Source organism: Giraffa tippelskirchi, chromosome 8 (assembly GCF_054371585.1).
Source record: "Giraffa tippelskirchi isolate mGirTip1 chromosome 8, T2T-mGirTip1v1.2.pri, whole genome shotgun sequence".
NCBI classification, from domain to species: Eukaryota; Metazoa; Chordata; class Mammalia; order Artiodactyla; family Giraffidae; genus Giraffa; species Giraffa tippelskirchi.
Genome location: NC_137282.1, coordinates 142,036,100 through 142,063,523, shown reverse-complemented (window position 1 = coordinate 142,063,523; position 27,424 = coordinate 142,036,100). Strand labels below are relative to the sequence as shown.

Genomic DNA, 27,424 nt, shown 5'->3' with positions numbered 1-27,424 from the left:
CTTTCTCCAGGACATGAGCTCTTTCCCCAGACCAAACGCCCAAACACAGGCTTCTGCCTACAATTTTGATGGGCACAATGATTACAACTATAGCTCATCCCTAGCCGTCATACCCAACTCCTCAACTGGAGCAGGTTGTGTGTTAACAGCTCTGCCAAAAAATCACTGAACACTTGTGCTATGAGCTGATAGAAGTTGAGGATGCAGAACTGGGAGGGTCTCTGGCTAGAGGAGCCCACCTGTCACACTTCCCTTCCCCTGTCAAGGCTCCTTTAGGCGTGAGACCTGCATGAGTTGTGACCTCTGAGTACATAGCAAATGACATCAGAGGGCGAGATGGTCTAAGGTGGGACAGTCATTTACACGCAGTTGCCAGACAGAGTATAAAGAAAAAAAAGTTTGTTTTTTTTTATTTTGTGGAAAACAAAAGCCGAAAAACTAAAACCCCAAACTCCAGAAAAAATACGTTTTGTTTTCTTAAAAAATACTGTATAAGTCTCTACTACTCTCCCTCCCCCCCCAACAGCCCTTCTTGTGTACTCTCATCTAAGTGCCCTACCCCCCACCCCCACCACTATTTGTAGTTCTTGCTGTTGTACCCCACTTCCCAGTATCTACCCAGGCTGCTCACCCCCATAGTCTCTTACCTGCCATCTTATTTTGTTCTCCCTAGAATTTTGGTGAGCCTTGTACCCATCCCGTTTCCCCAGCATGCAAGAACTGTCTCCCCTTTCCTTCTCCAGAAATCAGTCATCCTTTCCCCCTACCACTCCCTCTCACAAGGATCTGTTCCAAGCGGGAGCAGGTAAGCTGCCTCCTGCCGGATTCCCTCCCACTTCCCACCCACCCCCACTCAAGAAATGTCAGAACCTCTTCCTGGGCAGCCTTAGCCAGGAATAAAACATTTTCCAGTCTTTTGCACCCCCACCCCCCCACCCCCGCGCCTCATCCCATAAGCCCTTTTCCCTCCCTCCACATATCCATGCACCTCCAAGAGAAGAAACTCTTTCTCTGGGACCCCCTATTCCCTTGGCCTTCTCAAAGAACTCTCCCTCTCTCCATCCTTTCCTTCTGAAGAGGCAGGGTCTTCTCTCTAAGGAATCTTCGGCCCCTTGCTGTGTGTCTGCTGAGGCTCCCACCGTACCTGCCTGCCTGCCCCCGACCCCCCACCCCCCTATTCTCCTGGACCAGGGAGCCCCTCCCCACCTCGCCCAGGGCCCCCAGCGCACGCCTCGCTGGCGCCCGCCTCGCTAGCGGATGAGGACATTGATCTCGGCCACACTAGCCTCCAGCACGTTCTCTGCTGTGGTCTTGCCGTGCTGCTCCTTGAGGTGCCGCCTAATGGCCGGCTTGTGAGCGAAGCGCACGTCGCAGTAGGAGCAGCGATAGGGCCTCGCTCCTGAGTGGAGGTTGAGGTGATCGTGCAGCGTGGACTTCTGCGTGAAGCACTTGCCGCAGATGCCACACGAGTGCGACTTGACGCCGCGGTGCACGTTCATGTGGCGGTTGAGGTTGCTGCTGTGGTTGAACTGCTTGCCGCAGCGCGGGCACATGAAGATGAAGTGCTGCGCCCGCATGTGGAAGACCAGCTTCTCCACGCCCTGGAACACTTCCGGGCACTTGGTGCACTTGATGTTCTTTAGGGGATTTCCGCTGGAAAAGCCTCCGGGCAGGGGTCCCCGGCCACCCCCTGCCCCCAGGCTGCCCCCCGCCCCCCGGGCAGCCATGGCCACCGCTGCTGCCTCCACGAGGCCTGAGGTGGCCCCCACACTGGCCCGGCCTCCTGGGATCAAGAGCAGGCCCTCCCCTTCCGCGTCCTCAGACAGGCTGTAGCAGGCTTTCACCACGCCCTGCGGTGGGGCCACAGTGCTGGGAGGCACACTGCTCTGGGCCAGCTCCCCAAGGTGGCTGCCCACAGAGCCTCCAATGCCCAGACCTCCTCCCAGGCCCCCGGGAGGTTTGAGCCGGTGTGCCACCTCCAGGGCTGATTCCACCTTGACGATGCAGATGTCAGACACGTCCTCATCCTCGTCCTCATCCTCTTCCTCAGCCTTCAGCTCCAGGTCCTCATCCAGCGGGAACTCCAGCTTCACAGGCCGCAGGAGTGGAGGGGGGAGAGGGGGCGGGGGCGGGGGTTTGGGGGCTGGCTTTGGGGTCCTAGCAGGAGGGAGCAGGGATTTGGTGGCACTGACACTGCTCACAAGGCTGGCATCGCTGACCCCATCCTCTTTGAGGCCTATTTTGGGCTCGATAAACTGGCTGAGGGCGTTCCGGCATTTCTCCACCACGTGCTCCATCTGCAGGTAGGACGCGGCCGTCAGGTAGTTAACGATATCCCTGACGGCGAATTCCAGTGCGCCCGTATAGCAAGAGAGGAGCAGGTCAGCCACTATGCGTGCACTGTGCATCAGTGAGACCTGCAGCTCAGAGCTGGGATTCAGCAGGAACTGGTCCCGCAGGAACGGTGAGCAGGCGGCCAGGATGACCTTGTGGCCGCGGAACTTGAGGCTGTCGGCCACAATGGTCACGTCGCAGAACCGCTCCTCTGCGCGGAGCTGGTTCATGTTCCGCAGCGTAGCGGCCTCGTGGCCAGGCAGCTGGAAGCGCAGGACTTCCACCCCAGAGGCCATTGTGACGGGGGGTGGGCAACCCTGGTTGGGAAGGAAACCAGTCAGAGACAAAGGTCTCTGGCTTTGCTAAGCCAAGGCTCTAGGCCTTGCACTCCCATTCTTGGCAGGGTCCCCCAGCATCGGATCACCCAATCTTCAAGCCTCTTCCTCAGTTTCCCCAGCCCCCGGGGAGGCGCTGTCCCTTCGGGAGAAGGGAGGCGTGGTTCCCGGGGGCGGGGCAGCGGCGTCCACACCCCCCAGCCCTACCGCCCGCGACGATGGGGCGAGCCGGCGCCCACAGGGGAAGGTCGGCAGAAGCGGGAGCCGAGGCCTGGGGTTCTGGGGTGGCCCGGGTTGCAGCCTCTTCTCACCCCGCCCCTTTTACCGGTCCCCATTCCTCCGCCCCCCCTTGCACGTTTGCACGCGGCTTTCACGTCCTCCCCCCCTGCCTGCACGCACCGTGCACGCCCCCCCCACGTTCAGAACTCCGTGGCACGCCCCCCCCCGCCCCACGACCCTGAGTGCACGCGCCGCTCACCTGGCTGGGTTCCGCGCGCTGTTTTTTTCCCCCCCTATTTCCCCCACCCCCCCGGGGCCGACTGCGCCCCCACACACGGGCAGGGCCTGGGCAGCGCGCAGGCGCGGGGGTGCACGGGGCGCGCGCGCGGGGCCGGCTCCGCGTGGGCGTAAGGGGGAGGGGCGGGGGCGCCTCGTGCAGTGTGTTCCAGGCCCCGCGCGCGGCGGCGTCGTCGAGAACTCGGGGAGGAGGAAGAGGGGAGGGAATTAAAGGAGCAGGATTCCCCCTTTCCCGACCCCCCTTTCTTCACCAGCTCCCCCCACACGGTTAAAGGGCCGGACGGCCTGGCCTCTCCTTTGGCCGGTATTATTTGTCCGCCAGAGCGGAAATACGTTCCGCACCCCCCTCTTTCTGGCTCCCCCTCCTCTGTGCCTCCGGGCCCCGCGGCCCGTCTGCGCGTGCGTGCCAAATGCCGCGCGGAGGCCCGCTCGCAGGGGCCCGCCCTCCCCACTCCCAGCGACCGGCGGCGCAGCTTGCTCCTCGCCCCCCAATGCGCGCTCCCCGCCCTCTGCTCTCCCCGCCTGCCTGGCTCCCCGCGGGCGGCGCTGCCACCTGCTCACGCGGGTGGTACTTCTCTGACCCAGCTGCGCGAAGCGGGGCCAGAGTTGCAGCCACGGCCCCTCCTGGGATCCCAGACCGCCCCGTGGCTACCGAGATGTTGGTTGTTGGTTGCCTACGCCTGCATCCCCTGTTGATTCTGTTCATATTTCCTCCAGCCACGCTTTCAGATTTTTGCAACTCTTCTGAAGCTGGTAAACACCTCAGCACTCCCGGCCTAAAAGATATTTTTAACTTTCTACCAGGCCAGTCAATCCTCCACTTCCTCTCCTCTGTCTCAAAATCTTAGGAAATCACAACCATCCTTCCTTCCCTCCATTCTCAGAATCGATCCTAACTTCTTGCCAAGGCAAACGCCCTCGTAAGGTCGATGACCTTGCCCATTGCACCCCATACAATATAATAGACCTAGTACTAATTCTTCTAATTCTGTGAAGATATATATTTGTAGGACAAGTGTCCATCCTACCCCTGCTTCTCCACCAGACTGACAAGGTCAGAACTCCATCGCCTTAAACAAAATCCTCCCTCAGTTCTGCCCCTTTGCCTTCTCTTTCTGTCCCTCCCAAACTGCCATCTCTGCGATTCAACAGCGGCGTTTATGAGCACCTTGAAGACTGGCTTCCTTCCCGCCTTCTTCCTTGCACCTCTCATATACCTCTCACTTCCCCACCCAACCAAGTCCAGGTGAAGAAGCCTCTGTTGCTTGCCGCCTGAATTTGTTTATTACATCCTCCAGGAGACTAGAGCGTTATCCTTACACATGAGTTTTGGTGGAATGTTCAATATCTGTGTTCAGTCTAATGGTTTCCCCATTAGACTGCCAACTTTTTGATGGCATGAATCATGTCCTGGGTTACGTTTTGCAAATAAAAGTCATACAATAAATGACTGACTGTTGAAGTCATTCCTCTTCAGTTCAGCTGGGATCCACCCATAGAAAGTTTGTTCCTGACTTAAACTGGATCCTGAATTTAAGGGATGCCCTTTTGGTTGGGAAGGGAGGGAAGTGTTCAGATGGTGCCTCTACTCTTTTCCTTTCTCTTTTAAATTCTCTGACTTTTTTGCCTTCACCCTGCTGATACTTTGTCGGTTCAGTCATGTCTGACTCTGTGCAACCCTATGGTCTGCAGCCTGCCAGTCTCCCCTGTCCATGGAATTCCCTAGGCAAAAATACTGGAGTGGGTTGCCATACCCTCCTCCAGGGGATCTTCCCCACCCAGGGATGGAACCCAGGTCTCCTGCATTTCAGGCAGAGTCTTTATCCCTGAGCCGCCTTCAGCCAGTTCTCTCTATTCTAAAATGCCCTCTTTGTAGAAATATGTGTTATTAGGCCACATGGATTCTGTTGGCATTTGTGTCAGATTTTCAGACACACCTAGGCTCAAAGCCATATCCCACTACTTACGACAGGAGGGCCTTTGGGCAAGTTCCTTCTCTGAATCACAGTATCTTTATCTTTAAATTGGAGGCCCTGATTCCTCACAGGGCTAATGTCAAGTTCAAGTGAGCCTGACACATAGTAGGTGTTGAATCAATGAGACCTCCCTTCTCCTTTGCCTAATTGGGGGACAGACTGAAATTTTCGAAAGGACTTTAAAAATTCTGTTTCCCTATCTTATCTCTTCTTTTCCTCATTAGCAAATTTCCCAAGAGTTGTTTATCAGCTTCTGGTGGCTCAGTGGTAAAGAATTTGCCTGCCAGTGCAGGCGACAGGGGCTTGTTCCGTGGTCTGGGAAGATCACACGTGCCATGGAGCAACTAAGCCTGTGTGCCACAAGTATTGAGCCTGCGCTCTGGAGCTGGAGAGCCACAACTACTGAACCCCAAGTGCCCTAAACCCGTGCTCCACAACAAGAGAAACCACCGCAATGAGAAGCCTGCTCATCACAACTGGAGAGTAGCCCCCTACTCCCTGCAACTAGAGGAAAGACCACGCAGCAACAAAGACACAGCACAGTCAAAAATTTTTTAAAAAATAAATAAATATGAGTTGTTTACACTCCAGTGAGAGCAGAAATTTTAAAAGTTGTCAAGGTAAGAATTTAAGTTTGTAAAAGTTTTGTATCTTGTTCCCTTCTTGCTACTTCTCCTTTCTGGGAGTATGAATGAAACAGGGGGCGTAATCTCCGTTTGGAGTTTAATACAGATAGTCGTAGGTAGCAGGAAGAGTTAAGAGCTGGTGAATCCTTAAGTACCCAGCCCACCCAGTTATAGTTTTATATGGAAACAAGCAGTACACAAGGTTGTCTTTTCCTGTACATTCTGGTGGGGAGATGCCGTAGGGCTGTTTTGTCACATACCCCCATGTAAGGATGTCTTGGCCCCCAACTTCTGCCAGCATAAAATGAGAGACCCTCCTGTCCTTGGGTGGCAGTACCACCTTGGCATAGTGTCAAGAACACATACACATAGATTCAGGATTTTTTTTTTTTTAATTAAAAAATTATTTATTTATTTTGGGCTGTGCTGGATCTTCTTTCTGCCTGGGTTTTTCTCTAGTTGTGATGAGCAGGGACTACTCTCTAGTTGCGGTATGAGGGCTTCTCATTGCAGTGGCTTCTCTTGTTGTGGAGCATGAGTTCCAGAATGCTTGGCTTCAGTAGTTGCGGCTCCCGGGCTCTAGAGCACAAGCTCGATAGTTGTGGCTCAACGGCTTAGTTGCTCCGTGGCATTTGGTATCTTCCTCAACTAGGGATCCAACCTGTGACTCCTGCATTGGCAGACAGATTCTTTACCACTGAACCATCAGGGAAGCCCAAAATGAGGATTCTTATTGGCGCTGAGAAGTAAAATCTGAATAAGGATTCAGAAGAAAAACTGGGAGACAGAAAGTCTAGGTTCTGGTCCAGTTTTGAAGTCTTCAAGGCTCCAGAGGTTTCAGTATTCTCTTCAGTGAAATGGAGAGATTGTCTTCGAAAGTCTCTTCCAGCCCCATCAGTCCGCAAAAGTTCAGTCTGCAATGGGGTATGTGTGTCTTTGTGTGTATGTTTGGAAGAAGTGGTCAAGGACTAGCAAGCTCAGGGCTTAGAGCAGCACTCTTGGTTACTGATAGAGGTGAGCAGTGGCCTGGTAGGAAATGTGTAGCAGTAGGAAAGCTGAGACATTTCCCTGTGGCATTCAAAGTGTTTTTGGCAGTGGGTTTACTTTTGCAATTGTCCTTCGCCCAGACCGAAATAACTATTTCTTGAGCAACCAAGAGAAAGGAGGAAAGAAGTCTGCCTGGGTTTTTAATCCATCAGCTGATAAGACTTTCCTGTCTTACAACAAAATCTCCAGCCTCTCCCCGCTCTCTCCTTTGCCCTACACTCAACGCTGCCCTCACTGTAGGAATCCTGGTGAAAAGGGCAGCCTGTTCAGGTGATGATGATAACAGGGGCTCACAGCTTGAGAAAAGAAACTCGATAAAAACAAAAGGCTCACACCAGTCCCCTCTATTTGTAAAGCCACATTTCCTAAAGTCCCATGCATCTCCTAAAATGTACTCCTGTCCTCGACTTTTGCTGGTCTCTTCTCCAATAACCTGTTCCTTCCAGCTCTTTGGAACCCTCTCATAGACACAACCTCCTGATAAACTCTTCCCTCCCCTTCCTGCTTTACAGGGAATTTAGTTCTTCCTGCAGCCCATGACCTTTCCCCTCCTCCAAGTCACCTCCCCTGCCTTACTCAGCACGAGGTCTGGGGAGATGGTGGTGGATTTTAGCTCCTTGTCAACCCCAGGAGCAGAACTCTTCCACTTCATGCCAAACACCCATTCCTCCCAGCCTCAAGAGTGCTGCTTGTTGCCATGAGAAACTGACTTCCAGGCCTGCCAGGGTTCATGCAAATGACCCAATCCACACTCCAATTAAAATTTATTTTGGTTTATGTTTTCATAGAGTCCTTTGTAGGGCTCAGAATTCAAAAAAGTGTAAAAGGGTACATTGTCAAAGGTCTCCCTTCCACCTCCACCCAGACCCCTTCCCTTCCACAGCCTATATTACGGGTGTTTTAAAGCTTCTTGACCTCCTTCCAACAACTTTTATATTGACTCTTATCTCATCCGTGTTCTTCCCAGAATCATTCTCTGGTGATTATCAGCACTTGGAACTACATCCTCCCTGCAATTTAAAATGCCAGCATACCATTCTCTGAGTAGCCCTCATATTGCTCCCTCCTGGAGGGCAGCAAGTATATCTGCCCTGCTTCCCCAGGGGGTCCTCCAGCCACCTGGTCTTCCCTTTTCTGTCAGGCCCTTCTCCCTCCCTTTCTTCCCTGTCCAGCCGAAGTACCGCTCACAGTCCATCCCTCAGCTCTTCTCTGCAGGCTCCCTTTAGCTGGGCACTGGTGCCACTTTAGGTACTGGAAGAGCCTCTCCCACCTCTCCCCAGCCCCCAGATCCTTTCCAACCCTGTCCACTCTCCTGAGTCCACCACCCTAACTTCGGATCCCCTTCTCAGCAAGCGGCCCTGTCTCTTAACTGAGGCTATATAGCTTCTTCAGCCTGGACCCTCTCCAGCTTCTCCTCTTTCCAGCATAGCCAGCATTCTGAGTTCCTCACTCAGCCTCTTTACTCTCTCTTCACATTCATCCTCTCTCCTAAAAATATTTATTATGAATATATTATACACATAGATGTATGTATAGGGCTCCCCTCATGACTCATCTGGTAAAGAATCTGCCTGTCTGTGCAGGAGACACAAGAGACAGGAGTTCCATCTCTGGGTTGGGAAGATCCCGTGGAGAAGGAAATGGCAACCTGCTCCAGTATTCTTGCCTGGGAAATCTCATGGATTTCAGAGGAGCCTGATGGGCTACAGTCCATGGGGTTGCAAGGAGTCAGACATGACTGAGTGTGCACACATACACACACAAAGGGACTAGCAAACTTCTGGAATTCCCTACCAACCAACCGAGTGATAGAAGTATGTATATGCTGGATATGTATAGTTAAAGATGAATGCAACAAAACCCCTGGGTACCTGATCAAAGGTTAAGAAATGAATTCCTGTAGAACTGAATCACGGTGCTGTACATCTGAAAGTAACACAGCATTGTAAATCAACTATGTGTCCGTGTGGGTCAGTTGCTCAGTTGTGTCCAACTCTTTTCGACCCCATGGACTATATAGCCCGCCCATCTCCTCTGTTCATGGGATTTCCCAGGCAAGGATACTGGAGTGGATAGCCATTTCCTTCTTCAGGGGATCTTCCCGACCCAGGGATGGAACCTAGGTTTCTTGCATTGCAGGCAGATTCTTTACCATCTGAGCCACCAGGATAGCCTATAAATTAACTATACTGCAATGCAAAGTTAAAAAAAAAAATCCTAACACACATACACACACACACAAAGAAATAAATTCCTGGGATTTCAGATGTCCACATGCTTCACAATGACTGCATCCCTCTCCCTCCTGGGAGAATGGACCCCACCCTGAACTCCTTAGGTTCACTTCCTTTGTTTATCTTCATAGTTCTACTCTCTATGCATTTTGTAGGCATTCCTACACATGCATACTATTTGGTTTTGCCTGTTTGATCTCCAAAGGGATAGAATCATCGGAATCATATTCTGTTTTTATGAGGCTGGCTTTTTTACTGAGCATTATGATTTCATTGGCCGTGTAGCTGTAATTCATTAGCTTACTTTCTGTTGCATGATGACACCACTGTTTATAAATCCCTTGTCCTGTCAGTGGACATTTGCTTTGTTTAAACTGGTGCTTGTCACTGCAACGCTGCTGTGAGTTCTCTTACTTTTCTCTGGATAAGTTTCTCCAGGGCTACAGTCTTCAAAAGAGGGCCTGTGTATCTCTGTGATGTGAAAGGACTGTCCAGGGCTTAGGTGGACCTGGAGAGATGTACGGGGACTGTCCTCAGATCTGACACTCCCATATGAGCTGGGACACTGGTGGGCCTGTGAGGGCCCCTTTCCCCACCCCTTGCCCAACTTTTCCTTACCACAGAAAGAAGGCCCAAGAGGGAATCCAGGAGGGTAAAAACTGCCAGGCAGCAAAGCGACAGTTTCAAAACCTCACTGAGGTGAGTGACCTAGTGACATCATTTTGCAAGTGAGGTACCTTTCTTTCCTTTCAACAAAATTGAAGGAAGATTTATCGAGTGCCAGCTGATTGCTAATTTTTTTTTTCCTATCCTTTATGCTATTGAAGTGAAATTCACACAGCCTAATTTTTAAGGAATTTTTATTGCTAATTCTAGCAATAAATAATATTTATCCATAAATACATGAACTGATTGAGAAGTGGCCTGATTGTCTTATTTAGAATTGGGCTTCCAATAGTGTTTTTATGCTTCATCATTATGTAGTGAAATTTATAATATATTCATATTCTTTTGACAAATTGATTGTTAATGATGATCATAAGTACTTAATCCAGAAGAAAGTTTAACAGAGCCTTAAAATTTTTTAAATTCAGTTTTGAGTTATATACTTATTTTTATTGCAGAGAATAGAAGATTTTCAAGCATAAAACATATTAGGATACTATTTGGGGAGGTAGAAACAGAAATATGAATTCAGAAGAAATGGAATGATATGAATTTTTTGGGGGGGCCATGAGGCTTGCAGGATCTTAGTTCCCAGCCAGGCGTTGAACTTGGACCCTCAGCAGTGAAAGCTCAGAGTCCTAACCACTGGACCGCCAGGGAAGTCTCAGATGTGAAATTTCTGATTGTTAAAGAAGGGTGTGTTCATGTACTTTTAAATGAATCACAGTATCATCAAAAGTGAAATAACACTTTTTTTTTAAAGGTCAGTGTTTACAACATGCTGGAAATTTCACCCTTTCACAACTATTTAAAAATTTGAGGAAAATTTTAGATAACAGCAGGAAAATGTACAAGAGATACATACTTGCAAAACTTTTTAACATGAGTCAAAATTTTGAGTGTTTCTCAAATTTCATTATGCCCATGAATCATTTAGAGGTTTGCTTAAATGTGGATTCTGAGTCAGTGGTTCTGGATGGCCTTGTATTTTACATTTCTACAAGCTTCTGGTGATGCCAATGCTGCTGGTCTGTGGACCACACTTTGAGGAGCAAGCCTCAGTATATTCCCAAGAATGGAATTGCTGGGTGATGGGTATGGCACATGCTCAACTCCCAACAGCTGTTAAAGTATTTTCTGAAACATTTATATAAATCTGATAGCAATAGTGTAAAGGGACACAGTGGGTGATTAAATAGTTAATCCCACTAAGGGATTGTAAGTAGAAAAAAATATGGGAGACCCCTGTAAGTTTATGATTACTGAAGAAAGCAGGTTTGCTTAACCACAAAACCAAGCAGGCTTGCTTAGTAACAAAACCATGCAACAGTAGCATAAGACATGCCCCCAAACAATAAAGCAATGGTGGCATAAGACCCACATCCTGCCCAGTGAGCTTACTAAGTTGATGATCGCTAGGACATGCTCTCTGCACACATAAAAAACAATAATTTGTAGACCTAGCTTGACCACACAGCAATAAGAAAACTCCCACACTCAACCTGGAGGAGGAACTAATGATGAAAATATGACATCTACTCAAGAAAGACAAAGGTCTTTCCACCTGCCCATTTTTCCTTTGATTGTAAAACTGTAGCCCAGGAAGTCACAGCATGTCTCACCCATCCGCTTGTAAGCCTCACAAACACCCTATTCTAATAAACTACTTCTTATCTATCACCTTGTCTCTTGCTGAATTCTTTTCTGTGCTGAGGCATAAAGGATCATGATACCAGAGCTCTTTGGAGCTTCTGAAATGACATCAAACGTTGCAAATCTATACTCGAACTAGCTGTGGAAATGCTGCTGTTTCTTGAAAAAAGTTCGCTAAAGGCTTCCTGATTTTCAGTCCTCATCTCACTTACACTTTCTGTGACACATTTGGCCATGCTCATTTGATACACTTCTTCTCCCTGGTTTCTGTGACACCATTTTCTTTGAGTTTCCTTCCTTCTACAACCACAGTCTCTTCTGTAACCCCTCACCCTCTTCCAGGTCCATCATATAACTGTTGGTTGTACTTGACCTTCTGTTGGGCTGAACCCCCAGGGTCTATAGGGCCTGCACTTGCCCAGCTTTAAGACTGAAGAAAGAGAGCCGTGTCAGCAATAGAGACATCAATGGAATGGAGAAGCTTGTGTGTTTCAAGCAAGATCCTGGAGTGACACCCCACCATGCGCAGCTCGTGGGCTGGCAGGACTTGGTGGCAGGCTTTGCTCCTGGGGGTGGAGAGGGAAGGGGAGGGAAGGGGAGATTACCTGTTATAGGAGGAAGTGAGGGCAGTTTGGCTCATTAGTTACCAGGGAAACTAGCAGATGGGCCACTGCTCTTTACCGCCCCCTTGATAAGACCAAGGTATGACCACTAGCTAGGGCTGGGGCAAGTATGTAGGAAGATCAATCATGTGCATGGGGTGTAAGCGAAGCAGGCACTGGTCAGGCAGGGGATGTACACAGAGCAACAGAACAGCCATTCCCCCCCCCCAATTATTTATTTGTTTATGGTTGTACTGGGTCTTCATTGCGGCACGTGGGCTTTCTCTAGTTGCAGTGAGTGGGGGCTACTCTTCACAGCAGTGCACGGCTTCTCAGCAGTGGTTCTCTTGTTGTGGAACACGAGTTTTATGTGCAGAGGCTTCAGTAGTTGGGGTATACGGGCTTTATTTGCTCAACAGCATGTGGAATCTTCCCCCATCAGGGATCAAACCTGTGTCTCCTGCATTGGCAGGCAGATTCCTATCCACTGTACCACCAGGGAAGTCTGACAACAGCCATCTTAAGTGGCCTGACCATACACCTTCTTTCAGTTCAGTTCAGTCACTCAGTCGTATCCGACTCTTTGCAATCCCGTGGACTGCAGTATGCCAGGCTTCCCTGTCCATCCCCAACTCCTGGAGCTTACTCAAACTCATGTCCATCGAGTCGGTGATGCCATCCAACCACCTCATCCTCTGTTGTCCCCTTCTCCTCCTGCCTTCAATCTTTCCCAGCATCAGGGCCTTTTCAAATGAGTCAGTTCTTCGCATCAGGTGGCCAAAGTATTGGAGTTTCAGCTTCAGCGTCAGCCCTTCCAATGAATATTCAGGTCTGATTTCCTTTAGGATGTATTGGTTCTATCTCCTTGCAGTCCAAGGGACTCTCAAGAGTCTTCTCCAACACCACAGTTCAAAAGCATCAATTCTTCAGCTCTCAGCTTTCTTTATAGTCCAACTCACATCCATATATGACTACTGGAAAAACCATAGCTTTGACTAGATGGACCTTTGTTGGCAAAGTAATGTCTCTGCTTTTTAATATGCTGTCTAGGTTGGTAATAACTTTTCTTCCGAGAAGTAAGCGTCTTTTAATTTTGTGGCTGCAGTCACTATCTGCAGTGATTTTGGAGCCCCCAAAAATAAAGTCTCTCACTATTTCCATTGTTTCCCCATCTATTTGCCATGAAGATGAAGTGATGGGACTGGATGCCATGATCTTAGTTTTCTGAATGTTGAGTTTTAAGTCAATTTTTCACTCTTTTCTTTCCCTTTCATCAAGAGGCTCTTTAGTTCTTCTTTTCTTTCTGCCATAAAGGTGGTGTCATCTCCGTATCTGAGGTTATTGATATTTCTCCTGGTAATCTTGATTCCAGCTTGTGCTTCATCCAGCCCAGCATTTTTCGTGATGTAGTCTGCATATAAGTTAAATAAGCAGGATGACCATATACCGTCTTGATGTACTCCTTTCCCTATTTGGAACCAGTCTGTTGTTCCATGTCCAGTTCTAACTTGCTTCTTGACCTGCATACAGATTTCTCAGGAGGCAGGTCAGGTGGTCTGGTAATCCCATCTCTTTAAGAATTTTTGGGGGGCTTATGGAACCATGAATGGGGCAGGGTCAGGCCCTCGAGGGCAGGCGCGAGTGTCCTGCCTCCTCTCCTTCAGCCTGACCCACCGCCTCCACAGGAAATCAGTCCTGAATATTCATTGGAAGGACTGATGCTGAAGCTGAAACTTCAATACTTTGGCCATCTGATGTGAAGAACTGACTCATTTGAAAAGACCCTGATGCTGGGAAAGATTGAAGGCATGAGGAGAAGGGGACAACAGAGGATGAGATGGTTGGATGGCATCAGCGACTCAATGGACATGAGTTTGAGCAAGCTCCAGGAGTTGGTGATGGACAGGGAAGCCTGTCCATCCATACCAGTCCATGGGATCACAAAGAGTTGGCCATGACTGAGCGAATGAACTGAACTGAACTCCCTCCTCCAGTCACTAGCTCTTTTTCGCCTGTTCCCTTGATGCTAGACCCTATATGCCAGCTGTTGTACTATACTACTGTACTTTTCAAGCAAATCTCTTAGTAATGAAGAAAATTTGAAATTATTTGGGAAGTGCAACAACCCAAATGGCCATGGGCACAATTATAAAGTTGTGGTGACAATACATGGAGAGATTGATCCTGTTACAGGGTCATGAATTTGACTGACCTCAAAGAGTATATGGAGGAGGTGATTATGAAGCCCCTTGATCATAAGAATCTGGATCTAGATGTGCCGTATTTTGCAGACGTTTTAAGCACAACAGAAAATATAGCCGTATATATCTGGGAAAACCTCCAGAAATTTCTTCTGTGGGAGTTCTTTATAAAGTAAAAGTATATGAAACCGACAATAATATTGTAGTCTATAAAGGAGAATAACTCTTAGAGATTAATTTCCATCCATATTTGAAGAAGATCTTTATCCCCTTGAACAATTAAGAAGTCATCACCTAACTGTTGCACTTCCGCATTGTGTTCTGGAATCATTGTGAGTGAGTCCTGTTCTAGACTCAAATCTACCTTAAAACCAAGTTTGTAATGTATTCTGAGTGTCATTTAAAGAGTCTTTCATCTGTAGATTAAAATCACTTCAGCAAAATGTTCTGGTGTAGAATCATTTGGAAGCAAAAGAAATCTTTTTTTTTCCATTATCTCATTTTTAGTATTCATTTTTTTCTTGGTATAATATAAATGGCAAAAATGTTTATAAGACTGACAGTAGGTGAATCTTATTAAAAATACCAGTGACCACAAAGTCTGGAAACAGAGACTACATAATATTTCTAGTAGATTGATCTCCCTTGATTACTTCTTCAAGGATATGCTAAATGTGTTCCACTGGAAAAGGGAATGGCAAACCACTTCAGCATTCTTACCTTGAGAACCCCATGAAGAGTATGAAAAGGCAAAAAGATATGACACAGAAAGATGAAATCCCCAGGTGGGTAGGTGCCCAATATGCTACTGGAGAACAGCAGAGAAATAGCTCCAGAAGGAATGAAGAGGCTGAGCCAAAGCGGAAACAACGCCCAGCTGTGGATGTGTGTGGTGATGTAAGTAAAGTCTGATGCTGTAAAGAAGAATATTGCATAGGAACCTGGAATGTTAGGTCCGTGAATCAAGGTAAACTGGAAGTGGTCAAATAGGAGATGGCAAGAGTGAACATTGGCATTTTAGGAATCAGTGAACTAAAATGGACTGTAATGGGCTAATTTAATTCAGATGACCATTATATCTACTACTGTGGACAAGAATCCCTTAGAAGAAATGGAGTAGCTCTCATAGTCAACAAAAGAGCCCGAAATGCAGTACTTGGGTGCAATCTCAAAAAGGACAAAATGATCTCTATTTGTTTCCAAGGCAAACCATTCAATATCAAAATTCATTACCATGTCAGTAATCCAAGTCTATGCCCTGACCAGTAATGCTGAAGAAGCTGAAGTTGAGCGAAACCATGAAGACCTATAAGACCTTCTAGAACTAATACCAAAAAAGATATCCTTTTCTTCATAGGGGGCTGGAATGCAAAAGTAGGAGGTTACGAGATACTGGAGTAATAGACAAGTTAGGCTTTGGAGTACAAAATGAAGCAGGGCAAAGGCTAATGGAGTTTTGCCAAGAGAATGCACTGGTTATAGTGAACACCCTTTTCCAACAACACAAGAGATGACCCTACACATGGATACCACCAGATGGTCAATACTGAAATTAGATTGATTATATTTTTTTGCAGACGAAGGTGGAGAAGCTCTATACAGTCAGCAAAAACAAGACCAGGAGCTAACTGTGGCTCAGATCATGAACTCCTTATTGCAAAATTCAGACTTAAATTGAAGACAGTAGGGAAAACCACTAGGCCATTCAGGTATGATCTAAATCAAATCCCTTATGATTATACAGTGGCAGTGACAAATAGATTCGATGGATTAGCTCTGATAGAGTGCCTGAAGAACTATGGACAGAGATTCGTGACATTGTACAGGAGGTGATAATCAAAACCATCCCCAAGGAAAAGAAATGCAAGAAGGCAAAATGGTTGTCTGAGGAGGCCTTACAAATAGTTGAGAAAAGAAGAGAAGCAAAAAGGCAAAGGAGAAAAGTACAAGCTTATTCAGTGAAAATTAGACCTGAGTCATCTGGGACAGTGTATTATAAACAGATGTACAAGGACTGATGGGAGTGCCTTTTGGCAGTGCCTGTTGTTCATTGCAAATTTGCTTATTGAACCATGAATTGCTGGTGAGGAACACTGAACATATCATAGAAGATGAATAGACTGCTTATGTATAAAAAAAAAGAATTTTCCACAGTTTGCTGTGATCCACACAGTCAAAGGCTTTGGCATAGTCAATAAAGCAGAAATAGATATTTTTCTGGAATTCTCTTGCTGTTTCGATGATCCAGTGGATGTTGGCGATTTGATCTCTGGTTCCTCTGCCTTTTCTAAAACCAGCTTGAACATCTGGAAGTTCACAGTTCACGTACTGTTGAAGCGTGGCTTGGAGAATTTAGAGCATTACTTTGCTAGCGTGTGAGATGAGTGCAATTGTGTGGTAGTTTGAACATTCTTTGGCATTGCCTTTCTTTGGGATTGGAACGAAAACTGATGTTTTCCAGTCCTGTGGTCACTGCTGAGTTTTCCAAATTTGCTGGCATATCAAGTACAGCACTTTCACAGCATCATCTTTTAGGATTTGAAATAGCTCAACTGGAATTCCATCACCTCCACTAGCTTTGTTCATAGTGATGCTTCCTAAGGCCTACTTGACTTTGCATCCCAGGGTGTCTGGCTCTAGGTGAGTGATCACACCATCGTGGTTATCTGGGTTATACACCTTCTTAGCCTTTATCTTTTTCTCCCTGGTGTGCTCTTAAGAGGTGGGCTACCACCTTGATGACCCTGTGATGGTTAATTGTATGTGTCAACTTGGACGGGCTATGGTGCCCAATTCTTTAGTCAAACACTAGTCTGGATGTTTCAGTGAAGGTATTTTGTAGATGTGACTAATATCTGTACTCAGTTGAATTTAATTAAAAGAGACTGCCTTCGATAACGTGGGTGGACGACCATCAATCAATTGAATGCCCTAAGAGCAAAAACTAAGGTTTCCAGAGAAGGAATTTTGCCTCAAGACTCAAACAGAAATCTGCCTCCATTTCCAGCCTGTCAGGCTGCTCTACAAATTCAAACTCAAGGCTACATCGTCAACTCTTCCCTGAGTATCCAGCCTGCTGGCCTGTGCTATGGATGGTTTGGAATCACTAGTCCCCACAAATGCATGAGATAGTTCCTTAAAATCAGTCTCTTTGTATATATCCTTCCGGTTCTGCTTCTCTGGAGAACTCTGGCTGATACAGACAGACTCCCATGTTTCTTTTTCTCACTAGACCTGCCTCCTATTTCCAATCTAGAATATCCACCACCTCCTGAGTGTTCTAAAGGTGCTTAAGACATACTATGTCCTGGACAGAATCTGTTCTCTTTCTCCTTAAACCTGTTTCTCCTCCTGCGTAGACTGTGTTGCCACCAGCCATCGCCATCCCAAGCTGAAAACTTGGAATTCAGTATGGACTTCTGTTTTCCCCTTTACCCCTCATATGTGCTGAGCCACTAAGTCTTCTTTCCATCCACTTAATAAATATATGAATTTGGGACTTCCCTGGTGGTTCAGAGGCTAAGACTCTGCACTACCAATGCAGGGGACTGGGGCTCCATCCTTGATCAGGGAACTAGATCCTACATGCTGCAACTTAGAATTCACATGCCACAACTAGAGATCCTGCATGCTGCAACGAGGATCGATGATCCCATGAGCCGCAACTAACACCCAGGGCACCCAAATAAATATTAAATAAATGTGTGAACTTGGAGAAGGCAATGGCACCCCACTCTAGTACTCTTGCCTGGAAAATCCCATGGATGGAGGAGCCTGGTAGGCTGCAGTCCATGGGGTCGCTAAGAGTCAAACACCACTGAGCAACTTCACTTTCACTTTTCACTTTCATGCATTGGAGAAGGAAATGGCAACCCACTCCAGTGTTCTTGCCTGGAGAATCCCAGGGATGGGGGAGCCTGGTGGGTTGCCATCTATGGGGTTGCACAGAGTCGGACACAACTGAAGCGACTTAGCAGCAGCAGCAGCATGTGAATTATTCCAATGTGCCAAAACCAGGCTAGTGCTGGGAATAAAGGAGAGAGTAAGATACATTTCCTGAGGGTATGGAGATATTGAAACCTTTGTGCATTGTTGTTTTGGTGGTGAGAATACAAACTAGTATTCCACAGCTGCTACGGAGAACAACAGGGCGGTTCCTCAAGAAAAAAAAAAATTTATCAGATGACCCAGAATCTCCACTTTTGGGTATATATCCAAAAGAATTGAGAATAGGGCCTCAAAGAGATATTTGTACACCTATGTTTATAGCAGCATTATTCACAGTAGCTCAAATGTGTCCATCAACAGGTAAATGGATAAGCAAAATGTAGATACACCATATAGTAGGATATCATTTAGCCTTAAAAAGGAAGGAAATTCTGACATATGCTTCAGTATGGATGAACCTTGAGGACACCATGCTATGGAAAATAAACCATACAGAAAAGACAAATGCTGTATGATTCTATTTACATGAGATACTTAGAGTAGTCAAAATCATAGAGACAGAAAATAGAATAGTGGTTTCCAGGGCTGGAGGAAGGAGGGAGAGAGGAATTATTGCTTAATGGGTGAAGAGTTTCAGTCTTACAACATGAAAAGACTTAGAGATTGTTAGTGGGGATGGTTGCATGATATTATGAAGGCATGTAATGCCTCTGAGCTGTACACTTACAATGATTGATACGGTAAGTTTAGTGTTACAAGTATTTTACCACAATAAAACATTCTTTAAAAAAAAAAGAAATGAGAAATAAATTCATTTAATAGTGAACCATCATTTTAATACAAAAAAACTGTCTTGTCAAACACAATTCTTGACAAAGAAATCTGTCTCTTTAGAAGCTAAAAAACCTATCTATTTGTTGGACATATTTTGCTTCACTTTTTCAAGCTTGTTTCCCAGGTAGCTAAAGCCTCTCTCATATTTAACTGCCTTTTGAATCAAATGTGTGTGTGTGCTCAGTCGTATCTAACTCTTTGTGACCCCATGGACTGTAGCCCACCAGGCTCCTCTGTCCATGGAATTCTCCAGGCAAGAATACTGGAGTGGGTTGCCATTCCCTTCTCCAGGGGATCTTCCTGACCCAGGGATCAAACTCGGGTCTCCTGCATTGCAGGCAGATTCTTTACTGTCTGAGCCAACACCTCGGAAGCCCTTAAATCAAATAATAAAATGTTATTATTTTTTTTAAGAAGACACATTTCCTACCCTCAAGAAGACTGTAGATAATAAACAGGAAATCACACCACACTGAGATAAGTGTTGAGACTGAAGCAATCCGAGTGTTTGGAGAGCCCAGGGAGTCATCAGACGGGCGGGCCTTGCATTCTCTCCTCAACATTCCTCCTGCCTCCCCTTCCCCACTTCTCTATTTGCTCTCGGCCCCTGGTCTCTTGCCGGAGCTATAAATGTCTCCTAACCGGTCTCCCACCTCTCTCAATTCCCTTTCCACACTGATTCCACAATAATATTTTTGAAGCACAAATGAAATTCTATCACTTCCTTATCTAAAATGCCACATAACTAATTGCTGTACAAGCTCCTAACCCTGGCTCCCCAGTAGGATGTACCCTCCTCCCTGGTCTCTTTCTACTGTGGCCTCCCCTTCCCCCTCCCACCCTAAAACTTTTGGAATTGTGGGTAATGTAGTTCCCTTCATGGACTCTAGCTCTTCAGAATCCAAGCCTCTGCTCCCATGGATTGCTTTGCCTGGAGTGGTCTCTCTTTTTTAAGAACACTCATCTTTTTTCCTTTCCTCTTTCTTTTTTATGTTTTAAATGATCAAAGTATGATAACACATTAACAGGAGACTTGGAAAATACAGAACAAAGTTACACATAGGTTAGTTAGTGTTAGTCGCTCAGTAGTATCCAACTCTCTGTGACCCCATGGACTGTAGCCCCCTGGGCTCCTCTGTCTATGGGATTCTCCAGGCAAGAATACTGGAGTGGGTAGCCATACCCTTTTCCAGAGAATCTTCCTGAAATAGTACCATTATATATTACAGTTATTTTTAAGTAGATAAATTAAGACTTTTAGTTTCAGTTTCAACATTAAACACTCAAAAATTAATAGAATGAATATACAGAAAAGCAGAAGATACAGTAGACCTGAAAAGCACCAGGAACCAATTCAACATAAGATTTATCCAATTTTCATACCACAGTAGGATAAAAATTCTATTCAAGTTCCCATAGACTATAAACTAAGAGACACTGGAACATGTCCAGGGACATAAAACAAGTTGCAAAAATGTCATGGTCTAAAGTCATTGAAATGATACAGAGTCAGAGGACCTATGTTTTGAGGCCTATCTCCAGTTCCCCTATGAAGCTTTTCTGAACCTCTGGAGACATTTGATACCTCCCTCAGTGTCTCTGTGAACTTTATATGTATTCCTGTCTCAGTTTGTGTCAGTCAGAATGGCCAAGTAACACCGGAGAAACAAACCGTCTGGCAATCCTAGTAGCTTCACATAGTTGTATTTCTCACTAAGCCTACCTAATTGGGTCAGTGGAGTAGTAGGTGGCTCTCATCGTCATAGCTGCTCAGCCTCCAGATTAAAAGAGGCTCTGTCAGAAGAGGGCGCTGCAGGGTGTCAGGCTGAATTGGCAATGAACGTGTCTGCCATGAGGAAACAACACATTGAGCTTGTGTTCACGCCTCGCCGTTGAAAGCAAGCTCTGTGGTTATGCCTAATTTCAAGAGCACTGAGAGCTTCATCTCCTGTGTGCCTGGAAGGCGGAAAATGGCAAGACTGGTGCACAGCCTCAGTGACTCCATGGCTGAGCGCAGTGCTGACTGGCGGATGTATCTCTCTTCCCAGGGACATAGAGGGATCCCAAGCGTGTCCCAGGGCACTGACCTTGAGCAGTTTGTGCTGCAGCAATGTGGAGAGACCTGTAAATCAATGGATTCTCTGTGTTAATGTTACAGTCCAGGGGTGACTGAGGTGTTGGTGGGGAGCCTATGAAGGAAGAACAGAGGGAAGTAGGAGAGGAGGACAGGAAAGGGACTGTCCTGGTTTGAGTTTCCTGAAATCAGAGCCTGAGCCAGAGGTAGAGGCAGTCAATTTAGGTGATTCCAGAAAGTAGATGTGAGGGAGGGGGAGACTGTGAAGGAGGAAAAACCAACTTAGGAGAGTGACAGGATTCGATTCCACTGGAACATTACGAGGAGAGAAAGAGAATGTCTCCAGAAATTATTCACCTGGAGGACACGGAGGCTGGAACTTCTGTCCTCCAATTTCCATTCTTCAACTGATTGCAGGTTGACTCTGGGGCTTAGCTTCCCTGCCTTTCCCACTTTTGAGTGCCCTTTGGGCATCGATGCTATAGAGAAGGCCCAGGTTGGGATGACTGAGCACAAGATGAAACTGAGCTGCAAAGAGCTGCACCCCTCAGCCACTGTGGAGAACAGGTGGGTGAGGAGAGGCTGGGCTCCGGAAGTGGCTGTTACAGGGGCCTGATGGTGCTTGAATGAGTGCTTCCTGCCAGTGCTGTGCTAGGTCCTAATTTAACACATTTTACCCTTGTGCAGTACGGCAGCCTTATGAGGTAGGGTTTGTGGTAATTTTTAGAAAGACAGGAGCCTGACGTCTGGGGAAGGACAAGAGGTGGCTCTGACAGAGTGGGTTTACTTTTTTTTTTTTGGTTTTACTTTTCTATGGTCATTTTCTAAAGGGCGTTATGAACTCAGAAATGAGATTTAAAACTGCCTACAGAATGGTCCCCAGGGAACTGACTCATGCTAGTAGAACTCACCAAAAACTAGTGTGTGTATGGCTCATTTATTAGTTTCAGTGGTAGATGTAATTCACAAGATGATTCAATATGTATGTTTCCTGAGTTATGTTTATCAGCCATTCATTAAATATTTTTGGCAATGCCTATTCAGTGCCAGGATCTTGGTGCCTTGTCTGGTCTTCTAATTTCTTTATTTAATTATAGTCACTTATTAGTCAAAGGGGGCTTAAAAATACTTTATTTTTAACTTTTTGTCATGGAAATTTTCAAACATACCTAAAGTAGGGAGAATAATATACAGAACTCCCATGTACAGATCATTTGGCTTCAACAATTTTCAACAGCTTGCCAGCCTTGCTTTATCTGGCTTCCCTGTCCCACTAGCAATTTTTAAAGCAAATGCCAGACATCATATCAATTCATCTGTAAATACTGCTGTTTGCACACCTAACATTAAAAGGATTTTAAAACAATATCACCATACGGATATAATATACAGCATAAGGAATATGGTTAATAGCATTTAATAACTTTGCCTGGGGACAGATGGTTACTAGACTTATTGTGGTGATCATTTCATAATGTATGCAAATGTTAATCATTATTTATATGTGGTACACCTGAAACTAACATAGTATTGTATGTCAACTATAATTCAGTTTAAAAAAAAGACCACAATGATACCAAGAGGGGTACTCCTACCATTTTGCTCTTTCTTTTTTTTACATTTATTTTTGCTTTTTTGTTTTCTTTGTAAAGGCCATTTAAAAAATATTTATTTAGGCTGCATCAGATTTTAGTTGTGACATGCAGGCTCTTTTTTTAGATGCTGCACTTGGGATCTAGTTTCCAGGCCAAGGATTGAACCTGGCCCCCTGCATTGGGACTACAGTCATAGCCCCTGCACCACCAGGGAAGTCCCCATTTTAAAATTTCTTCTCTATAGGCCCTCTGACTTTGTGTGCCTCATTTCCTGCACTACTGTCTTCCTTTTATTTAGTTGGTTTTTCATAGTGCAATATTTAAATTCTCATTTCCTTTTGTATATATTCTGTTGATATACCTTATTTTCTTTGTGGTTACCATGGGGATTACTTTTAATATCCTAAAAGTTATAATACACTAATTTGAATTTTTACCAGCTTACCTTCAATAATATATAAAACCTCTGCCCCTTTCCAACTCTGCCCCCACTTCTTTTGATTGTGTATGCCACAACTTTATGAATATATTTAATACAACTGAGCTGTACACTTAAAATTGGTTAAGATGGTAAATTTTGTTATGTGTATTTTACCACAATAAAAAGTTAAAAAATAGATTTTTTTTTTTTTTTTTTTAGTTCTACCAGTTTATTGCTACCAACCAATTTCCCTCCACCCTCATGCACGCGTGCTCAGTCATGTAACCCCATGGACTGCAGCCCACCAGGCTCCTCTGTCCATGGACTTTTCCAGGCAAGAATACTGGAGTGGGTTGCCATTTCCTTCTCCTAAAAAATAGATTTGATATTGCTGATATTAAAAATGTGAGCATTGTATTATGATTCAAAGCATATTGTATTATGTATTATACCTAATACAATATGTATATATTTGTATTATGTAATATACATAATATAATACATAATTGTGTTATGATTCAATTATGATACAATACATAATCGTGTTATGATAAAAAGAGTCCTTATCTTATATAGATACATACTGATGCATACAGTTGGCCTGTATCAACTGTAATATGATGGCTTGGAATGGTTTAAAAATAATCCCAGGACTTCCCTGGTGGCTCAATGGATAAGAATCTGCCTGCCAATGCAGGGGACCTGGGTTTGATCTCTGGTCTGGGAAGATTCCACATGCTGCAGAGCAACTAAGCCTGTGCACCACAACTACTGAAGCCCAGGTGCACAAAAGCCCAGGGGCACAGAGCACGTGTTCTGCAAGAAGAGAAGCCAGCACAGTGAGAAGACAACGCACTGCAACGAGGAGTAGTTCCTGCTTGTCACAACTAGAGAAAGCCCATGCAAAGCAATGAAGACCCCAGTGCAGCCAAAGATAAATTAAATAAATTATATTTAAAAAATCCTGGAAGGAGTGGGAGGGTATACAGAGATGAACCAGGATTGTCTGTTGATTGATGATTGTTGAAGCTGGGTGATAGGCACACAGAGGTTCATCATACTATTTTCTCTACTTTTGCATATGTTTGAACTTTTACAAAATAAAGCTTGGAATGTCTAAAGAAAGAGATTTCATCTGGATCTCCTGTTAGTAGCCCAGCAAGTGCTTCTTTTGCTGAATGGTTCCATGTAGGCAGACATTCAAGCTGCTTTTTCCTGTAAAAAGCTTTTATAGGGCTTCCACTGGAGACAGATTGGAGACACAAAGAAGGTGCCAACTCCCTCAGAGACCTCCTGCCCAGTTCCTGAGCTTTCTCCTGGGCTCTTTGTGTTTCCCTCCATCAATCTGAATAGGAACCATTCATATTCAATAAAAAGCTCAGAGAATAATAAGTGAAAGTGAAGTCGCACAGTCGTGTCCGACTCTTTGCAACCCCATGGACTATAGCCTACCAGGCTCCTCCATCCATGGGATTTTCCAGGCAAGAGTACTGGAGTGGGTTGCCATTGTCTTCTCTGAATAATAAAGGGGATTTAATGAAGAGTAAATCTCTGGAAATTCCCTGATGGTCCAGGGGTTAGGACTTGGCGCTTTCACTGCTGGGGCCTGGGGTTCAATTCCTGGTTGGGGAACTAAGATCCCACGAGCTGCCAGGTGCGGCAAAAAGAAAAAAAAAACTCTTTCCTTTCCCCACACCCCATTTTCCAGCCCCCACCAGTTCTCCCCAGAGGCAGCTTTCCTATCCACTTTCCTGTCAACCTTTCCAGAGAAATTTCACACATATAAAATACAAATATGGTTGCATTCTCTGTTTCTTCCTTTTTGCATAAATGGTGGCATCCCAGACACACAGTTTTGAATGTCTACTAAGTTAAAACGTATGTGTTATATTACATATAATATCTTGAGACATCCCACTTTACAGGTACAGACAAACCTCAAGATTTCAGAGGCAGCAGGATTTCCATTTTCCAAACCACTGCATACTGTGCGTCAGTCTAGGGACATGGGTCAATCTCAAACTTTTCCTCTTGGTCACAGTGAATGCTGCAGTGGATGTCTTTGTACCTCACCCTTCCACACCTGTAGGGGAAAGGATCCTCTCATTTTCTCAGTCCTAATTTAATTTTCAGAGATACCCTTAAGGGCAGGGTGTGATAGGTGATGCAACATGGTGAGTAAGGTTATGAAACAGCTAATAAATTTTTCAAGCTGAACCTGAGATTCCAGGCTGTCTTCAAAGACTGACTTCCTTCCCCCATCCTGGGACAGGGGCCAACGGTGGGGGCACAAGGAGCTCTGCTGGAGTATGACCTTTCATCTGCGTCTGGCAGGAAAGCAAGTCATGAATGCACCTGTCCTCTTACACTGGAAAGTTCTCTCCCTGTCCCTTGACAGCACTGGGGGGTGGGGACAGGAGGCTGACCATCTTTGAACCCCCGGGCTGCCCTTTTGGTGGGAGGGACCTGGTATTCAGAAGAGGGAATAGATGGATCATCCTCCTAGCACCCGTGGGAAATAGAGGAAAACATTAGAGAGGCATTTTGAAGGAAAGGGCAGAGGAATTGGGCTTCCCCGGTGGCTTAGATGGTAAAGAATCTGTGTACAATGCAGAAGACCCGGGTTTGATCCCTGGGTTGGGAAGATCCTCTGGTAGAGGGAATGGTTATCCACTCCAGTACTTTTGCCCGGAGATCCCATGGACAGAAGAGTCTGGCAGGCTACAGTTCATGGGGTCGCAAAGAGTCACACTACTGAGCGACTAACACTGGCAGAGGAACTACAGTTAGTTCTCGCCTCCCACCAAAGCTCAGTCCAGACAGGGGACCGGGGTGGAGGTGATGAGAGAGGAGCCAGGGAGGTTGCAGCCAGAGGCCATTCCATCCCGGCCTTGCATTTTCTAGATGATCCCTGAGTACACGGGCCATGATCATCACCTTCTCACCTGGACTATGCAGGGCAGCCTCCCCAAAGGTGGCAAGAAGTGAAAGCAGGGAGAGTGACACGCACACCGCCCCGCCAGGACTGGGAGGCCCCAGAGGGGTGGGAGGGACAGGGGTGAGGTAGGGGCTGTAATGTGGGAGATAGGCACACTGGCAGAACCCAGGCCAGGCTGTTCCCAGAGGCTGATGTGGCCCCTTAGAGAGCTCAGGACAGGCTGTTTGTTTCTTGGGAGGTCTGCATTCCATCCTTGCTTAATTCTCAGGAATTGCTTGTGCAATGGATGGGTGAGAAGAGGAGGTTCAGTGTCCAGACCTAGAGTCTGAACTGGTAGGGTAGCCTCTGGGTGCAGAGGTCTGGAGGATCCTGGGGATGGGCGAGGGGCCAGGGACTGGGCATTACCCTTCTCTGAGACTCTAAGGATGACTTCTGTAAAAGGGTTCTCAAGGTCACAGTTGGGCAATTGGTTCAAAGTAAGTAGGTTGGTGCACGCTAGGTGAGGGGTGGTTGTGTATCTAGTACTCTAACACTAGTGTGTGCTAGAGGAACGGGGTGGGGTCTGACCCAAAGTAAATATTTTTATTAAACAAGAAATGGAAAGGGACTTCCCTGGTGGTTCAGTGGTTAAGAATCTGTCGGGCAATGCAGGGAACAAGGATTCGATCCCTGGTCCGGAAAGATTGCTCATGCCCCAGGGCTACTAAACCCGTGTCCCGGAACTACTGAGCCTGGGAGCCCCAACGAAGAATAGCCTCGCTTGCTGCAACTAGAGAAAGCAGGCAGAAACTAAGATCCACTGCAGAAAAATAATAAATAAATGTATATATAAAAACAAAGACATGGAAGGAGTAGAAACCCAAAACACTTTTGTTGCTGATCTAAAGGAACCTAGAGGGACTTTCCTGGCGGTCGAGTGGCTAAGACTTACATTCCCAATGCAGGGGACCCAGGTTCAATCCCTGGTCAGGGAACTGGGTCCCTTATCCTGAGAGCCAACCTGTTGTGGCCAAATAAATAAATATTAAAAAAAAAAAATTGGAGTGAGGCTATGGCTAAGGAGAAGTTTCTGCTGGGTGTAATCTGGAGTCTGGGGTGTAACCATCAATCTTAACCTCACTTGTGGAGCTCATTGTTTCAACGGCTCTTGGGACCCTTCCTCTGGGAAGCACGAGACAATCACGCACATAACTAGAAGGCAGTACAGCCTGTGGATGGGTCTCGTAGGAATTTGGAAGACTGAGAGAGCTCCCTGGAAGACAAGGGGTTTGAGAAGGATTGAGGTGTTTCGAGAGAGAGGGTAGCAAGAGGCAAGCGCTTAGGGGAGAGAAGGCTGAGAAAGACACAGGGCTAGGGGGTGGGGTTGGAACTGGGATTTGAGGGAGGTTTGGGCAGCTCAGAAGCTGTTAGGAAGAAGCACTAAA

At 46.2% G+C, this 27,424-nt stretch overlaps 1 protein-coding gene and 1 pseudogene across 1 annotated transcript; one reads left to right on the top strand and one right to left on the bottom strand.

The window, feature by feature from the left end:
• Positions 1 to 389: 389 nt before the first annotated feature.
• Positions 390 to 3,644, bottom strand: ZBTB12 (zinc finger and BTB domain containing 12). Its single transcript, XM_081522434.1, has 2 exons — positions 3,148 to 3,644; positions 390 to 2,651 (listed from the first exon to the last, which is right to left on the bottom strand). Exon 2 carries the CDS (start codon positions 2,628 to 2,630, stop codon positions 1,251 to 1,253), a length of 1,380 nt encoding a protein of 459 aa, XP_081378560.1. The 5' UTR covers positions 2,631 to 2,651; positions 3,148 to 3,644; the 3' UTR covers positions 390 to 1,250.
• A 9,947-nt stretch (positions 3,645 to 13,591) lies between these two features.
• On the top strand, positions 13,592 to 14,508 carry LOC145516369 (6-pyruvoyl tetrahydrobiopterin synthase-like; annotated as a pseudogene).
• Positions 14,509 to 27,424: the final 12,916 nt, after the last annotated feature.

Bases quoted from the DNA above. Each gene is read 5' to 3' on its own strand.
- ZBTB12 (XM_081522434.1), bottom strand. From the start codon at position 2,630: ATGGCCTCTGGGGTGGAAGTCCTGCGCTTCCAGCTGCCTGGCCACGAG.